This window comes from Xenopus tropicalis, chromosome 3 (assembly GCF_000004195.4).
Source record: "Xenopus tropicalis strain Nigerian chromosome 3, UCB_Xtro_10.0, whole genome shotgun sequence".
Lineage (NCBI taxonomy): Eukaryota > Metazoa > Chordata > Amphibia > Anura > Pipidae > Xenopus > Xenopus tropicalis.
Window position 1 is genome coordinate 144,330,730 of NC_030679.2, and position 17,809 is coordinate 144,348,538.

The 17,809-nt window shown below is 50.4% G+C and overlaps 1 protein-coding gene and 1 non-coding gene across 7 annotated transcripts; both read right to left on the minus strand.

The window, feature by feature from the left end:
* Positions 1 to 9,170: 9,170 nt before the first annotated feature.
* On the minus strand, positions 9,171 to 14,761 carry snapc2 (small nuclear RNA activating complex polypeptide 2). 6 transcript variants are annotated; one of them, XM_031897758.1, is made up of 6 exons: positions 14,614 to 14,761; positions 13,966 to 14,166; positions 12,231 to 12,350; positions 12,077 to 12,145; positions 10,956 to 11,250; positions 9,171 to 9,927 (listed from the first exon to the last, which is right to left on the minus strand). In XM_031897758.1, exons 2-6 carry the CDS (start codon positions 14,152 to 14,154, stop codon positions 9,365 to 9,367), a joined length of 1,236 nt encoding a protein of 411 aa, XP_031753618.1. In that variant the 5' UTR covers positions 14,155 to 14,166; positions 14,614 to 14,761; the 3' UTR covers positions 9,171 to 9,364.
* A 213-nt stretch (positions 14,762 to 14,974) lies between these two features.
* trnal-aag lies at positions 14,975 to 15,056 on the minus strand. Its single transcript has one exon. It is a non-coding gene; the product is annotated as a tRNA-Leu (tRNA).
* Between the last annotated feature and the right edge of the window lie 2,753 nt (positions 15,057 to 17,809).

A 17,809-nucleotide genomic window follows, 5' to 3' on the forward strand; every position in this document is an offset into this window, starting at 1 on the left:
AAGGGAGGGGTCTCCCTGTTACCCAATAATCACACATCTGAACTCAAAACTGATACAGGGGTCTTTGCCCAGTAACAGCACAAAACCAGGAAGCTGCAGGGCTTAAAGCCATAGGGACTAGTTAACCCTATGGGTCCCTACAGATATTATAAGTACCACAGTACAGGGAGAATCCATAGGCAAGACTAACACAGTACCCTGCCTATAGGAATATTACAAGTACCCAGGGTATGGGGGGTTGTAATATTCCTATAGGCAGGGTATTGTGTCAGTACACCCCCCCCATACCCTGGGTACTTGTAATATTCCTATAGGCAGGGTACTGTGTCAGTACAACCCCCCCCCCATACCCTGGGTACTTGTAATATTCCTATAGGCAGGGTATTGTGTCAGTACACCCCCCCCCCCCCCCCCCCCCCATACCCTGGGTACTTGTCATATTCCTATAGGCAGGGTATTGTGTCAGTACAACCCCCCCCCCCCATACCCTGGGTACTTGTAATATTCCTATAGGCAGGGTATTGTGTCAGTACACCCCCCCCCATACCCTGGGTACTTGTAATATTCCTATAGGCAGGGTACTGTGTCAGTACAACCCCCATACCCTGGGTACTTGTAATATTCCTATAGGCAGGGTATTGTGTCAGTACACCCCCCCCCCCATACCCTGGGTACTTGTAATATTCCTATAGGCAGGGTATTGTGTCAGTACACCCCCCCCCATACCCTGGGTACTTGTAATATTCCTATAGGCAGGGTACTGTGTCAGTACAACCCCCCATACCCTGGGTACTTGTAATATTCCTATAGGCAGGGTACTGTGTCAGTACAACCCCCCCCCCCATACCCTGGGTACTTGTAATATTCCTATAGGCAGGGTACTGTGTCAGTACAACCCCCCATACCCTGGGTACTTGTAATATTCCTATAGGCAGGGTATTGTGTCAGTACAACCCCCCCCCCCATACCCTGGGTACTTGTAATATTCCTATAGGCAGGGTATTGTGTCAGTACAACCCCCCCCCCATACCCTGGGTACTTGTAATATTCCTATAGGCAGGGTATTGTGTCAGTACACCCCCCCCCCCCATACCCTGGGTACTTGTAATATTCCTATAGGCAGGGTATTGTGTCAGTACAACCCCCCCCCCCCATACCCTGGGTACTTGTAATATTCCTATAGGCAGGGTATTGTGTCAGTACAACCCCCCCCCCCCATACCCTGGGTACTTGTAATATTCCTATAGGCAGGGTATTGTGTCAGTACACCCCCCCCCCCCATACCCTGGGTACTTGTAATATTCCTATAGGCAGGGTATTGTGTCAGTACAACCCCCCCCCCCCCCCCATACCCTGGGTACTTGTAATATTCCTATAGGCAGGGTATTGTGTCAGTACAACCCCCCCCCCCATAACCCTGGGTACTTGTAATATTCCTATAGGCAGGGTATTGTGTTAGTACAACCCCCCCCCCCCATACCCTGGGTACTTGTAATATTCCTATAGGCAGGGTATTGTGTCAGTACACCCCCCCCCCCCCATACCCTGGGTACTTGTAATATTCCTATAGGCAGGGTATTGTGTTAGTACAAGTACCCAAGACCATGCTTTTAATAGTGCAGTGACTGGTGCTCAGGATAAGGAGATTTTATACTCACCGGAAAATCCTTTTCTCGTAGGCCCGAACTGTCAGTGCAGAACGTGTGGGTTTTGTCTGTGATCACCTCTGGAGGCAGGACAGAAATTTGAACTTAATGGCTCCTGGTCCCTCCCACTGTATATAAGGCTCGTCTCCACCCTCACTCCTCAGTTCTGTTGGTAAGCTCAGTCGGTGGAGACAGTACAGATAGAAGGAAGGCCAAGAGACATCAGGTAGAAAGATAGCGAGAAAGAGGTCCCGGTGCCCATACTAAATCAGCCTGGGTGGGACTTACTGCACTGACAGTTCGGGCCTACGAGAAAAGGATTTTCCGGTGAGTATAAAATCTCCTTTTCTCTAGCGGCCCTCCTGTCAGTGCAGACGTTAGGGGACGTTCCAAAGCTGTCCCTTAACTGGGTGGGTAAAACTGTTAGTATGCCGTGGCTAGTGTTCCTGGCACTATGCCACAGCCGCTTGTAGAACTTTTTGGCCAAACACGGCCGGTTGAGAAGCGTAAACATTTAACTTAATAAAAGTATTTGGTGAGACCCAAGTGGCTGCTCGGCAGATCTGGTCTGCGGTTGCCAAGTTCTGCAGTGCCCATGAGGTACTCTGTGCCCGTGTAGAGTGGGCTTTCACTGCGAACGGTCTAGGCACATTTGTTCTGTCGTATGCTGTATGGATAGTTTCAACTAGCCAACGGGCTATAGTCCTTTTTGATACAGCTCTTCCTTTTTGTGTAGTCGAATATGATAATAGGAGGCTCTCTGATTGTCTATAGTCTGCCGATCTTTTTAAGTAAATCCGGAGTGCCCGGACCACGTCTAATTTATGAAGCAGTCTCTCCTTCTCATTTGACGGTTTTGGACAGAAGGAAGGTAAAATTATGTCTTGGTTCATATGACGTTCTGTAACTACCTTCGGCAGGAACCCCGGTGAGGTCCTGAGTACTGCCTTGTCATGGTGAAGTGTGAGCCATGGTTCCTTGCTGGATAGTGCCGCCAACTCGGACACTCGTTTAGCTGACGTAATCGCTATTAGGAAAGTCACTTTAAATGATAGCCACTTTAGCTCACATGATGATAAAGGCTCAAAAGGTGGTTGTTGTAGTGCAGATAGGACTAGTGGTAAATTCCATGTTGCTAGGGGTTCTCTGAGGGGTGGTCGTGTTCTGGTAACACCCCTGATAAATTGTTGGATTGTAGGATCTTCAGCCCATTTAGAATGTGTCAGTGCTGTGATTGCTGAGATCTGGGTCTTTAGGGTGCGTAAACCCAGTCCTTTCTGAAACCCCTCCGTCAGGAATTCCACCACCTCGATTGTGGAAATATCCTTCCAAGAAATGTCCCTGTGTCTGCACCAGTTTAGGAGGGTCCTCCAGACCCTATGATACGTTTTGTCTGTAGATTGCTTGCGGGCTCGTAAGAAGATTTTTATGGCGTTCTGTGAAAATCCTTGTCGCTGCCACCACTCGGTTTCAAGAGCCACGCAGTTAATCGGAGCATCTGCAAGTTGGGGTGCTTTATTGGCCCTTGAGATAAGAGGTCGGGTCGAAGGGGTAGTCGCCAGGGCCTGGCAATTGACAATTTGATGAGATCTGAGTACCAAACTCTGTTCGGCCAGTCCGGGGCTATGAGTATTGTGACCGTGCTGGACTGTTTCAATTTCTTGATTACCCTGGGTAAGATGGGTAGTGGTGGGAATGCATATACCATCCTGAAGTTCCATGGTATCACTAGTGCGTCCACAAACGCCGCCCTTGGATCTCTTGTTCTGGCACAGTAAAGTGGTAGCTTTGCGTTGTGCCTTGATGCCAATATGTCTATTTCCGGTGTCCCCCACCTGCGAATTAGTTGTTGGAAGACCTCCTCGTTGAGTGACCATTCCCCGTGGTCGATGGTTGTTCTGCTCAGATAGTCCGCTTCCCAGTTCAGTACCCCTGGTATGAAGACTGCAGAGATGCTCGGTACTGTGCGTTCTGCCCAGGTAAGTATCCTGGAGGCCTCCTGCATAGCCATTTTGCTGTGTGTGCCTCCTTGTTTGTTGATGTAAGCTACTGCAGTTGCATTGTCGGATTGTACTCGGACTGCCTGAGCTTGTAGAATTGTTGACCAGTTCTCTAGTGCTAGAGCAATTGCTCTGAGTTCTAGTACATTGATAGGTAATTGGCTTTCCTCTCTGGACCAGGTGCCCTGGAGTGTGAGATTTTTGTACACTGCCCCCCATCCTCTGAGGCTGGCATCGGTGGTTACCACTTCCCAGGTAGCGGTTGTCCAACTCCTTCCTTGTTGGAGGTTGTCGTTCTCCGTCCACCAGAGAAGACTGGTCCTGGTTGTCTGAGTAATATGGATCTCCTGTTGTAGGTTCTGGTGGTTCTTGTTCCAGCACCTCAGGAAATTGAGCTGTAATGGTCTGAGGTGAAATTTGGCGAATGGTACTGCTTCCAGGGTGGATACCATGAGACCCAGGAGGCATAGACAATCCTCTGCTGAGGTCTTGTTCTTGGTCAGGAAGGCTCGAGTTGTCAAGATTAATGTGTTGATCTTGTCTTGGGTTAGGAAGACTTTCTGTGTCTTGGAGTCGAAAATTAGGCCCAGGAATAGTATCGTCTGGGATGGTGTTAGAGAGCTCTTGCGGTGGTTGATCAACCATCCGTGTTGCGTTAGGACTTGAAGACACAGGGTGGTGTCCTTTACTGCTTGTTGTGCCGTGGGTGCTTTTATTAACAGGTCGTCCAGATATGGTATGATGTGTACTCCCAGGGTTCTCAGGTATGCCACTATTGGTGCAAGGACTTTGGTAAAAATTCGTGGTGCGGTACATAGCCCAAAGGGTAGTGCTGTGAACTGGTAGTGTGAATTGTTGATTGCAAATCTGAGGTATTTGCGTGACGCTGGGTATATTGGTATGTGTAAGTAGGCGTCTTGTAGATCTATTGTCGTCATGAAGATTTGAGGTTCCATGGCGGCTACTACTGATCTTACGGATTCCATTTTGAATCTTTGGTTTAGGACCATTGGGTTTAGTGGTTTCAAGTTGAGGACTGGTCTGAAGGATCCCTCCTTCTTTCGTACCAGGAACAGGTTGGAATAGAAACCCCTGTATCTGTGGTGTTCCGGGACATCCTCTATTACTCCTGAAAGTAGTAGGGTATTTACCGCTTGTTGAAGCAAGTGTTGTTTGTGCGGTGCAGTGGATGATGGGAGAAACCTTCCCTGTGGAAGCTGTGGGGTGAAAGGGATTCTGTAGCCTTGGCTGATTATAGATAGTACCCACTTGTCCGTAACGTGTGTTTCCCATGTTCCCAGAAATTGTTGTAATCTGCCCCCAACGTTTTGTATCCCCGGTGGTCTGATTGAGTCAGGCTGAATTGGGTTTGGTCGCATTTGGTTTCTTGGTATTGCTGCGGGCGTGCTGCTGCCATGTGGGTCTGCCACGTCTTGCTCCCTGATCAGCTGGGGAGCTCCTGAATCCTGAACGAGAGGGCCGAAATGGTCTCGATTGTGAGTTCCATCCTCTCCTCCCAGAATATCTGTTAGAGGAATCAAATTTTTGTTTCTTGCCGGTAGGTAGGAAAGTGCTTTTCCCCCCAGTAACGTCAGATATGATTTGTTTTAAGTCAGGTCCGAATAAGGACTCCCCTGTAAATTTCAGTGATAGTAACCTCATCTTAGAAGCAGTGTCTCCCGACCAATGCCTTAACCACAGGGCTCGGCGGGCCACCACTGCGTTGGAAGTCGCTTTGGCTGCTAATCTGGTAATTTCTAGAGCAGATTCTGCCAGAAATGACAAGGTGGTGGATAGTTTGTCCACCTCCAGCTGTAACTGTTGTTTAGATGATGGTGGATGGCGTGCTAACTCCAAGGCCCAATGTCTGGCTGTTCGGGCTAAGCCTGCTGATGCCACTGCGGGTCTAAGGATTGCTGCTGCTTGTGTATAGGAGCGTTTTAGAATGGATTCCATCCTGCGGTCTAAGGGATCTTTAAATGCTGCCTCCTCAGCTGGTATGGCGGTTTGTCTAGATAGCCTGGCTACTGCGGAATCAACCTTGGGTGCTCTATCCCACTTCTTTTGGTGTTCCTCTGGCACAGGGTATGTTTTGAAAAATCTTTGGGTGAGTGCAATTCGGCGCTCCGGTTGGGCCCACTCTGCCTCATTTGCCTGTGTGAGGGAATTGAACACTGGGAAAGCTAATTTGGACTTTTTTTGAACTCCCAAAAGTTTATCAGCCCTAGATAGGGGTACAGTCTCATCCTTAATCTCTAGTGTCTGCATCATCTCCCTTAGTAACCTTTTTGAGGTTTCTGGGGAGGCAGAGGATGTTCCCTCTTCGTCCGAGTCTGACTCTGACTGGGGTTGTGAATGTGTTGAAAAATCCGAATTCTGACTGAGTAATTCGTCTGCCTCTGAGTCTGAGGCTAGCCCCTCTTCTGATTCTGAGGAGGAAGGTAAGGTGACTGTGGCTTTGCGCTTCCTATTATCTCGGGCTTTAGTCTGCCCCCCCTGAGCTTGTGGTGGTTGTACTGTATTCATGATCCACTGTAGGAATTCCCCAAACTGGGCTGGTACTTGGTTAGAAGTATGGGCCAGCGGATTATCCTCCCAGGGCATGGGTATAGGTGCCTGTGCTATAGGTGGCTGGTCAGTGGCTGGAGTTGGTAATGGGGAGTTAGCCTGAGGGGTGTTTGGCAGTGAGGCTGAATCCTGAGCCTGTAATGCTTGTGGGGAGAGTATAGGTGGCTCAGCTACAGAAGGAGTCTGTGAGGCAGGTTTGCAGTCAGAACAATAATTTCTCTCTGATTTTCTCAGGGAGTGCTTACATACCTTGCACTTAGGTAGTTTGTCTGGTTTTTTCTGTTTTTTTGCTGATTGTATGACCTCTCTGAGGTCCTTGAGTGAATCAGCCTTCTCCATGCTGTTCTTATGTTGCTTATTGTGAATAAGGGCTCTCTTGCAATTATCGAGTGCTCCTTTAGTGGGGGAGAGGAGATCTGCAGCTTCTTGTTATAATGCTGCCTGTAATGGCGCTGTGTGCCTGCAGTACAGGGGCGCCTAGAGTGACGTCATCGCGCGACGTTTGGCGCGAATCCCAGGAGCGCGTTCACGTAGGACGCGCATTCACCAGTACCCGGAAGGGCGCCTAGAGTGACGTCATCGCGCGACGTTTGGCGCGAATCCCAGGAGCGCGTTCACGTAGGGCGCGCATTCCCCAATACCCGGAAGTGCGCTCGTGGCGCTGATACTACGAACGGGACTTTCTCCCGCGTTAGTCAGGTAGGGCTCGCTCTGTTTATCGATATATGGCCCAGGGAACTTACCTCTCCGTTTTTTATATATTATAACGCTGCCATTTCAGCGCCTCCTGCTGTGGACCAGCGTTGGGGGTTACACTTCTGGGCAGCTCTGCGTACCCTGTGTATTGCCCCTACAAGCACTTATGGGGGTAGCTCTGCGTACCCAAGTGCAATCAATTGGCATCTGCCAGCACCTCAATGGACAGCTCTGCGTGTCCCAGTGCACATGATGTGATGTAATCCACACTTGTAGTGGCAGCTCTGCGTGCCCAAGTGTCAGTGTCCCACTAGAACAGCTATGTGTCCTAGTATATTTCTTGTGTTAATAGGTATAAAATAAAATAAAAAATGATATATGTAACTGTCCTACACCTCCGAGGCAGGACAAAGAACTGAGGAGTGAGGGTGGAGACGAGCCTTATATACAGTGGGAGGGACCAGGAGCCACTAAGTTCAATTCTCTGTCCTGCCTCCAGAGGTGATCACAGACAAAACCCTAACGTCTGCACTGACAGGAGGGCCGATAGAGAAATGGGGTATACTTGGGTAACAGTGCAACAGTAACCTACAGAGCCTGGAGCTCAGAATGGCATCTGTACCTTGCCCCTAGGGTAATATAACCATACTGAAACTGGCACTCAGGATATGGAGTATCTGTGAGTAACCCCTGCAGCATCACCCTGCCCCTAGGGTAATATAACCATACTCCTGGCACTCAGGCAATGGAGTATCTGTGAGTAACCCCTGCAGTTATCCCCCTGCCCCTAGGGTAATATAACCATACTGAGACTGGCACTCAGGCAATGGAGTATCTGTGAGTAACCCCTGCAGTTATCCCCCTGCCCCTAGGGTAATATAACCATACTGAGACTGGCACTCAGGCTATGGAGTATCTGTGAGTAACCCCTGCAGTTATCCCCCTGCCCCTAGGGTAATATAACCATACTGAGACTGGCACTCAGGCTATGGAGTATCTGTGAGTAACCCCTGCAGTTATCCCCCTGCCCCTAGGGTAATATAACCATACTCCTGGCACTCAGGCAATGGAGTATCTGTGAGTAACCCCTGCAGTTATCCCCCTGCCCCTAGGGTAATATAACCATACTGAGACTGGCACTCAGGCTATGGAGTATCTGTGAGTAACCCCTGCAGTTATCCCCCTGCCCCTAGGGTAATATAACCATACTGAGACTGGCACTCAGGCTATGGAGTATCTGTGAGTAACCCCTGCAGTATCCCCTTGCCCCTAGGGTAATATAACCATACTGAGACTGGCACTCAGGCTATGGAGTATCTGTGAGTAACCCCTGCAGTTATCCCCCTGCCCCTAGGGCAGGGGTAGGGAACCTTGGCTCTCCAGCTGTGATAAAACTACAAATCCCAGCAAGCATTTTCCTTAATTAACCATGACTGTGGCTGTCAGGCTCCTGCAATGCATTGTGGGACTGGTAGTTCCATAACAGCTGGAGAGCCAAGGTTCCCTACCCCTGCCCTAGGGTAATATAACCATACTGAGACTGGCACTCAGGCTATGGAGTATCTGTGAGTAACCCCTGCAGTATCCCCCTGCCCCTAGGGTAATATAACCATACCGAGACTGGCACTCAGGCTATGGAGTATCTGTGAGTAACCCCTGCAGTATCCCCTTGCCCCTAGGGTAATATAACCATACTGAGACTGGCACTCAGGCTATGGAGTATCTGTGAGTAACCCCTGCAGTATCCCCCTGCCCCTAGGGTAATATAACCATACTGAGACTGGCACTCAGGCTATGGAGTATCTGTGAGTAACCCCTGCAGTATCCCCCTGCCCCTAGGGTAATATAACCATACTGAGACTGGCACTCAGGCTATGGAGTATCTGTGAGTAACCCCTGCAGTTATCCCCCTGCCCCTAGGGTAATATAACCATACTGAGACTGGCACTCAGGCTATGGAGTATCTGTGAGTAACCCCTGCAGTATCCCCCTGCAGTATCCCCCTGCCCCTAGGGCAGGGGTAGGGAACCTTGGCTCTCCAGCTGTTATGGAACTACCAGTCCCACAATGCATTGCAGGAGTCTGACAGCCACAGTCATGGTTAATTAAGGAAAATGCTTGCTGGGATTTGTAGTTTTATCACAGCTGGAGAGCCAAGGTTCCCTACCCCTGCCCTAGGGTAATATAACCATACTCCTGGCACTCAGACATATTACCTGCTCTGCTGCAGCGCTTATCTACTAACAGCACAACGCAGGTATGGGTTCCATTGCATTTAATTAACTCTGCGGAACATAGAAGTGCGACGCGTTCCGTACAGTACCTGTGGGAACATAAAAGAAATACACGTAAAGAGCAGTCATTTGGGCGGGCAATGTCCCCTCTCATTTCCTATTGGCTGCGTGAACATATTGAAGCGAGGTGAAAACGTGGGCAGAAAAATGGCTGTGTGAGCTAGCACTCCGTCTCTTTCTGCTTCAGGAGGTTCAAAGGGATCATAAAAGGGTTTAAGGGACAGAACTTTAACTCCTTCCAGTTCGGACCGGGTTGGTCCTCGGCTGTGTTCTGATTCGGTGGATTCGTCACTGTGTTATTCGAAGCAGAAAGGTCCCTCACCGTGGATTTTTCACCCAGAGGATTCTCCTGAGTGGTCCGCAATGGATTTTCCGGAGCATGTTGGTCACCCAAAGCAGCCTTCTGAGTTGGTGGGTCACATGATAGATTGTCCTTATCTCCCGCTGCATTTTGGGTGGAATGGTCACCTACTGAGTTGTCCTTAGCACTTGGTGGTGCAGTCTGATTGGACTGGTTGCCCACTGAACAAAGCTGGTCATCCACTGAATCCTCTGGAGAAGCGTGGCCATCGCCTGTATTCTCCTGCGTCACAGAGTCCGAGGATTGTGCCATGGAGTTGAGGCTTGAGTAGGCTTGGCGGAGGAATGATGCGAGAGGCTGCCAATCAAGCATCTGTACTTGGTCAGGGAGCGCGTGAAGGAGACAGAGCAGCACAGCAGATTCTGTAAAGGGGAAAAAAAAGAAGGATATTCTGCTGTGGAACTGCATTATGGGAACAAGTGCTTGGCCCTCTGTATGGGGGTGCGGTTTCCTATACAGAGGGAGCAGTGACCATAAAGATCTGCTTGTTTGGCCAGGTCCAGGGCTACCATCATGGGGGCACAGGGGGGACAGTTGTCCCGGGCCCGGCCAATCTTTTTAAAGGGGGCCCTGTCATCCGATTGGTGCGTATGTATGACGTCAGTACACACTGGGCGCAACCTTATAAAAGGGCCTGTCTTGTGGAGGAGCGAAGTTGTTGGAGCTGCAGTCACCACTGCCGCTGAAGAAGCAGAAGACGACTTCGGGAGGCACTGTCTATGGGGCAATTGGGGGCACTGTCTATGGGGGGCACTGTCTGTGGGGGAAATTGGGGGCACTGTCTGTGGGGGCAATTGGGGGCAATGTGGGGTACTATCCATGGGAGCACTGTGTATGGGGGTACTGTCTATGCGGCAATTGGGGGCACTGTATATGGGGGGCCGTGGCCAGCATAGCGTTAGGGGGGCCCTGGCCTGCATAGCGTAAGGGGGGGCCCTGGCCTGCACAGCGTAAGGGGGCACTGAGGTAGGGGGGCCCTAATACTTTTTAAGTCTGTGCGTCCTTTGTACTAATGGGAGGGGGGCCCAGAAAAGTTTGTTGTGAGGGGCCCCGTGATTTCTAATGGTGGCCCTGGCCAGGTCAGTGGTGTGCGTTGGCTCTGGGGCAACTATCAGATCACCTTTGGGACCAGAGGAAGGTCACTAACCAGAGGCCGCACAAAGGAGGACTGACACGTTCTGCTACCAATGGGATTTTTCTTGGCTCTATCAACACCTGAACGAGCCCTGGTTTCAGTTTATATGTTGGCCATTTTGGTACCATACATAGGATGTGTAGATGGTACCTAGTAGTCTATGGGCAGCTAACTACCTGGAGAGCAGGATCTCACCCGTATAGGTCTCCCCACTTACTCTAGAAGGGGGTACCTTCCCCTATCCCCCATCCTTACCCACTTTGGAGAGTTTGGGCAGCTCTTCCCCTTTGGCAGCTTTCGATAGGTACTTGTAAATCTTCTCATAGTCCAGCCCTGTCCATTGGTCTTCGGCATCATCCAGTGGCGGCGAGGGCTGAGATGCTGAGAGTCCGGGTGCCTCTGCTAGAGGTTCCTTTCTTTGACTATTTTCTACCGATCCATGGGATTTTTGCGGGTCATTGTGAGAGGCGGACTGTGTTTTGCCGTCGGGAAACCTACTAGGGATCGAGTGTTTTAAGCTGATGGGCTCTGTGGCTGCGATAGTCAGCATCTAGGAGACAAACATTGCGGTCAGGGTTGCCAGATTTATTTTTCCAAACCAGCCAAAGTCAGTTCTAAAACCAGCCCAAAACTAGCCAAAAGCCACTTCGAAAGTAGCCCAAAAACAGCTCAATGTGCAATGAAAAAATGGCTAAAAAATAAAAGTATATATAGGGAAAACCTGCGTTTTTAAAGCGTATAATCACTACCCATGCCCTGTGCCCCCTCTCCAGTTAATGGGATGGCTGATAATTCCCTCTGTGCCCAGTCCCGCTGGGAAGTCCCTACAGAATGTTGCATTAACCCCAGACATGATATACATATGGGTGTGTTTAACTACAACTCTCAGCAGCCCCAAGATATCCTAAGAGTTATAGCTTAAGGATCAACTGCAGAAAGTAACAAATGGCAGCCCCCCTACATCCCAGTAGAAAGTAATGGTACAATCTCATACCCTATAGAGCCTAAATAGAATAGAAATGGGAGCCTGTCGATACTGTCCAATTGCATGCTGGGTATTGTAGTTTTAAATTAAACCTAGCTGTAGGCTAATTGTTAGATACAAACTACATTACCCAGCATGCAGTGGAACACTAGGGGGAAAAAAAACTGTGGCTAGTTTCCAAACTACAAACCTGCCAAGGCTCCAAAAAATAGCCCAAAACTGTACCTTGGCGGGTTTGTACATTGGAAACCAGCCTGGGCTTTAAATTAGTAGCCCAATTTGGCGGAAAAACTGCCAACCTGGCAACCCTGATTGTGGTGAATATAAGCCCCTCCCTTAGCAAGAAGCACTGCAGTGCAGCAAAGGAAAGAAGGGGAGGGGTCCTTGGTACCTGGGAGAAAGCTGCCGTTAAAGCTTCTTCTGCAGGTTCTGACACGGTGCGCGCCATATCCGTCCACAGCTGCCAACAGAGGAGAAACAGGTTGAAATTGAAACGTGCAATAATGGAGAGAAAATACAGAGTATAGGTAGCTCTTCCTCCTTACATCTATAGGGGCCGGGCTTTGATTACACGTGGATCTCCTCTTGTGCACCCAGCGCTCATATTCCGTCTGTATGGCTTCCCGAGCAGCGCGGCCTCGCAGCCACGAGATGTAAGAAGCAACCTGAATCAGAGGGAGAGGTGTGTGTATGGGTGAAACGGAGATTTCATTACTAATTAGCATGTGATTATTAGGATTCGGTTCAGTATTGGCCCAATCCCTTAACATGGATTTGGGGGTTTGGCTGAACCCGAAAAAACCCGCCCTTACTTACCTTACTCCGGCCCTTACTTACCTTACTTAACTACTCCCTTATAACCTTACTCCCGTCCTTACCTGCCTGCCCTTACTTACTCCCTTACTTAGCTTACTCCTTTACTTACCTGCCCGCCCTTAGTTACTTCCTTTCTTCCGCCCTTACCTACTCCCTTATAACCTTACTCCTGCCCTTACCTACTCCCTTATAACCTTACTCCCGCCCTTACCTACTCCCTTATAACCTTACTCCCGCCCTTACCTACTCCCTTATAACCTTACTCCCGCCCTTACCTACTCCCTTATAACCTTACTCCTGCCCTTACCTACTCCCTTATAACCTTACTTCCTGCCCTTACCTACTCCCTTATAACCTTTACTCCCACCCTTACCTACTCCCTTATAACCTTACTCCCGCCCTTACCTACTCCCTTATAACCTTACTCCCGCCCTTACCTACTCCCTTATAACCTTACTCCCGCCCTTACCTACTCCCTTATAACCTTACTCCCGCCCTTACCTACTCCCTTATAACCTTACTCCTGCCCTTACCTACTCCCTTATAACCTTACTCCCGCCCTTACCTACTCCCTTATAACCTTACTCCCGCCCTTACCTACTCCCTTATAACCTTACTCCCGCCCTTACCTACTCCCTTATAACCTTACTCCTGCCCTTACCTACTCCCTTATAACCTTACTCCTGCCCTTACCTACTCCCTTATAACCTTACTCCTGCCCTTACCTACTCCCTTATAACCTTACTCCTGCCCTTACTTCTCCCTTATAACCTTACTCCTGCCCTTACCTACTCCCTTATAACCTTACTCCTGCCCTTACCTACTCCCTTATAACCTTACTCCTGCCCTTACTTCTCCCTTATAAGCTTACTCCTGCCCTTACCTACTCCCTTATAACCTTACTCCTGCCCTTACCTACTCCCTTATAACCTTACTCCTGCCCTTACATACTCCCTTATAACCTCAATCCCACCCTTACACTACCCTTACCTGCCTGCCCTTACTTACCTTACTGGAGTGGGGCGCAGGTCTATAGAGAGTAGGGTTTGAAGTGGGTAGGATTTAGGGTCGGGTCGACTTTTTCTCAAACCCGCACATCACTATTACCCACATTCACCTAGCAGGTTCCCTTTACTGCCATTTGAAAGCAAGCGCTTGGATGGTTGCTAGGGGTTACATACTTATAGCAATTATACATATACATATTTATAGCAAACTTTGTGTCTGTTACTGCATTGCCCCTGATAAAACCCCTGCTGAAACATCAGAACTCCCAACACCCCCCCTACCTGAAGCCCTGCCTCCGCACACCCCCCCTAGCTGAAGCCCTGCCTCCCCACACCCCCCCTACCTGAAGCCCTGCCTCCCCACACCCCCCCCCTACCTGAAGCCCTGCCTCCCCACACCCCCCCTACCTGAAGCCCTGCCTCCCCACAGCGCACTTTCCCTAGAGCTAGCGCTCACCTCTGTCTGGCTCCGCCCCTGGACGGGTATCTCGGCCTCCTTTTTATCCTTCTGCGCTTTCAGCCCCTTTAGTAACTCATGTTTCTCTTTGAACGTCCACGCCAGGCGGTAGGGACCGGTCCGTCTCAGATGGATGCCTTGGATTTCGTACCTGACTGGCGCAGAACGCTGGCGCGAGGGGGGCTTCATGTTTCATAGTCTCTGCAATACAGGAATCGGGGCAAAACATACTTTAAGTGGTGTTCGTATAACATTGGAGACACACATCGCCGGTGATGTTGCCCATAGCAACCCACCGGATCTTTGCTTGTAGCTAACTGTTCAAATCCAATTGCTGATTGGTTGCTATGAGCAACACCACCATGATGTTTGTCCCCAGTGTTAATAAATGTGCCCCTTAATACACAGGGACTTCACCCCCAAGCCTTTCTTTCTCTCACCTAAACCTGGCCCCTTACACTAACAGCTACTTTCTTTACATGTTTCCTTCACTCATTTATGTGCAGCCATGAACCAACAGCTACTGGGACACAGCTCCAACCGTGCAATTAAACGCACACAAGCAGCAAAACGTAAGCAATAACCCTCACACGCTACGGCGCAGGTAACTGGCTCCGCCCGCCCATGTGACCAGGAAGTCGGTTTTACCCAGCATGCACCGTGCCTAGGTGTGCGGCGCAACAGACAAAACGGATCCCAAAGCTCCAGAGCAGGCCCAGTTCAGCGCCTTCCTCCTCGTCTCCCACAATGCACCGCCTTTTGCTCTGACGTTTACAACAATGGGCAGTGAAGCTGAATGAACTATGGGCGGAAGTGCGCTTTGCGCAATCGCGTCCTCTCAGGGTGCTCTTTTAAAACGAGTGCAGCGCAGTGTCTAGTAAATCGCATACCCAAAACCCTATAAAGCATGGAAATTTTGGGTGATAAGGTATGTTTTGGCCAGGAATTATATCTATTATATATATAATTTATATCTATATATTTAGTTGACAGGGGAAAAAAAAAAAGTTGGCAGCGGTGGGATTCGAACCCACGCCCCCGAAGAGACTGGAGCCTTAATCCAGCGCCTTAGACCGCTCGGCCACGCTACCTGATGATTGGAGAATTGCTTGCCTATCATTAATAAGCAATAATTCATATATAACCATGTCTGTATATTTATTCCCCATTGGGCTGATAGTCTCTGTATATTCCCACAGAGCCCGGCTGCGCTTCCCGCGTTACACTCCCAGTGGGTAAGAGCCGAAGTGCTGCCGCTTCCACTTGGCTAACAGATCCAAAGCCCAGCGAAACACAATGCAAACAGATAGGCAGGGCGGCTGCTGGCCAAATGGGTGCCCTAAGCAGAAATTTACGTGGGTGCCCCCTCCCCCGAATATTACGGACGTAAAAATAAAATAATAAAAAAAAAACACCTACTATAGGGGCCAAAATAGAACCAATTGCCCCCATAAACAGTACCCCCATAGACAGTAGCCCCCACACAAAGGGCCCCCAATTGCCTCATAGACAGTACCCCCCATAGACAGTAGCCCCCACACAAAGTGCCCCCAATTGCCTCATACACAGTACCCCCCATAGACAGTAGCCCCCACACAAAGGGCCCCCAATTGCCTCATACACAGTACCCCCCATAGACAGTAGCCCCCACACAAAGTGCCCCCAATTGCCTCATACACAGTACCCCCATAGACAGTAGCCCCCACACAAAGTGCCCCCAATTGCCTCATACACAGTACCCCCCATAGACAGTAGCCCCACACAAAGTGCCCCCAATTGCCTCATACACAGTACCCCCCATAGACAGTAGCCCCCACACAAATGGCCCCCAATTGCCTCATACACAGTACCCCCCATAGACAGTAGCTCCCACACAAAATGCCCCCAATTGCCTCATACACAGTATCCCCCATAGACAGTAGCCCCCACACAAAGGGCCCCCAATTGCCTCATACACAGTACCCCCCATAGACAGTAGCCCCCACACAAAGTGCCCCCAATTGCCTCATACACAGTACCCCCCATAGACAGTAGCCCCCACACAAAGTGCCCCCAATTGCCTCATACACAGTACCCCCCATAGACAGTAGCCCCCACACAAATGGCCCCCAATTGCCTCATACACAGTACCCCCCATAGACAGTAGCCCCCACACACAGTGCCCCCATACTAAGTACCCCCAATTTCCCCCATAAACAGTGGCCCCAATTGCCTCATACACAGTACCCCCCATAGACAGTAGCTCCCACACAAAATGCCCCCAATTGCCTCATACACAGTACCCCCCATAGACAGTAGCCCCCACACAAAGGGCCCCCAATTGCCTCATACACAGTACCCCCCATAGACAGTAGCCCCCACACAAAGTGCCCCCAATTGCCTCATACACAGTACCCCCATAGACAGTAGCCCCCACACAAAATGCCCCCAATTGCCTCATACACAGTACCCCCCATAGACAGTAGCCCCCACACAAAGGGCCCCCAATTGCCTCATACACAGTACCCCCCATAGACAGTAGCCCCCATACAAAGTGCCCCCAATTGCCTCATACACAGTACCCCCATAGACAGTAGCCCCCACACAAAGGGCCCCCAATTGCCTCATACACAGTACCCCCCATAGACAGTAGCCCCCACACAAAGTGCCCCCAATTGCCTCATACACAGTACCCCCCCATAGACAGTAGCCCCCACACAAATGGCCCCCAATTGCCTCATACACAGTACCCCCCATAGACAGTAGCCCCCACACATAGTGCCCCCAATTGCCTCATACACAGTACCCCCCATAGACAGTAGCCCCTACACAAAGTGCCCCCAATTGCCTCATACACAGTACCCCCCATAGACAGTAGCCCCTACACAAAGTGCCCCCAATTGCCTCATACACAGTACCCCCATAGACAGTAGCCCCCACACAAAGTGTCCCCAATTGCCTCATACACAGTACCCCCCATAGACAGTAGCCCCCACACATAGTGCCCCCATACAAAGTACCCCAATTGCCCCCATAAACAGTGCCCCCAATTGCCTCATACACAGTACCCCCCATAGACAGTAGCCCCCACACAAAGTGTCCCCAATTGCCTCATACACAGTACCCCCCATAGACAGTAGCCCCCACACATAGTGCCCCCATACAAAGTACCCCAATTGCCCCCATAAACAGTGCCCCCAATTGCCTCATACACAGTACCCCCCATAGACAGTAGCCCCACACATAGTGCCCCCATACAAAGTACTCCCAATTGTCCCCATAAACAGTGCCCCCAATTGCCTCATACACAGTACCCCCCATAGACAGTAGCTCCCACACAAAGTGCCCCCAATTGCCTCATACCCAGTACCCCCCATAGACAGTAGCCCCCACACACAGTGCCCCCATACTAAGTACCCCCAATTTCCCCCATAAACAGTGGCCCCAATTGCCTCATACACAGTACCCCCCATAGACAGTAGCCAGCCCTCACAATACCCCCAACTGCCCCCACAGAAAGTACCCCCAACAGACCAGTGATCGTCTGCGCCTCCTTCTCTCTTATTCCGCGGCAACAGGCACTACTATAAGGTTGCGCCTCATCGCTGACGTGTGACGTCATACGCACGGGCGCAACCTTATAAAAGGGCCTGTTGCCGCGGCATAAGAGAGAAGGAGGCGCTGGCGAAGACTTAGTATGTACTCTGCGTACGGTACTGTCTGGGTGCCCCCCTGTGAGTTGGTGCCCTAGCAGAGTGCGTACGGTACTGTCTGGGTGCCCCCCTGTGAGTTGGTGCCCTAGCAGAGTGCGTACGGTACTGTCTGGGTGCCCCCCTGGGAGTTGGTGCACTAGCAGACTGCGTAC

Bases quoted from the DNA above. Each gene is read 5' to 3' on its own strand.
- snapc2 (XM_031897758.1), bottom strand. From the start codon at position 14,154: ATGAAGCCCCCCTCGCGCCAGCGTTCTGCGCCAGTCAGGTACGAAATC. The intron at 11,251-12,076 runs GTACCAAGGACC...TTTGTCTCCTAG, and splicing joins TAACGGCAGCTTTCTCCCAG to ATGCTGACTATCGCAGCCAC. The intron at 9,928-10,955 runs GTAAGGATGGGG...TCCCCTTTACAG, and splicing joins GCCCAAACTCTCCAAAGTGG to AATCTGCTGTGCTGCTCTGT.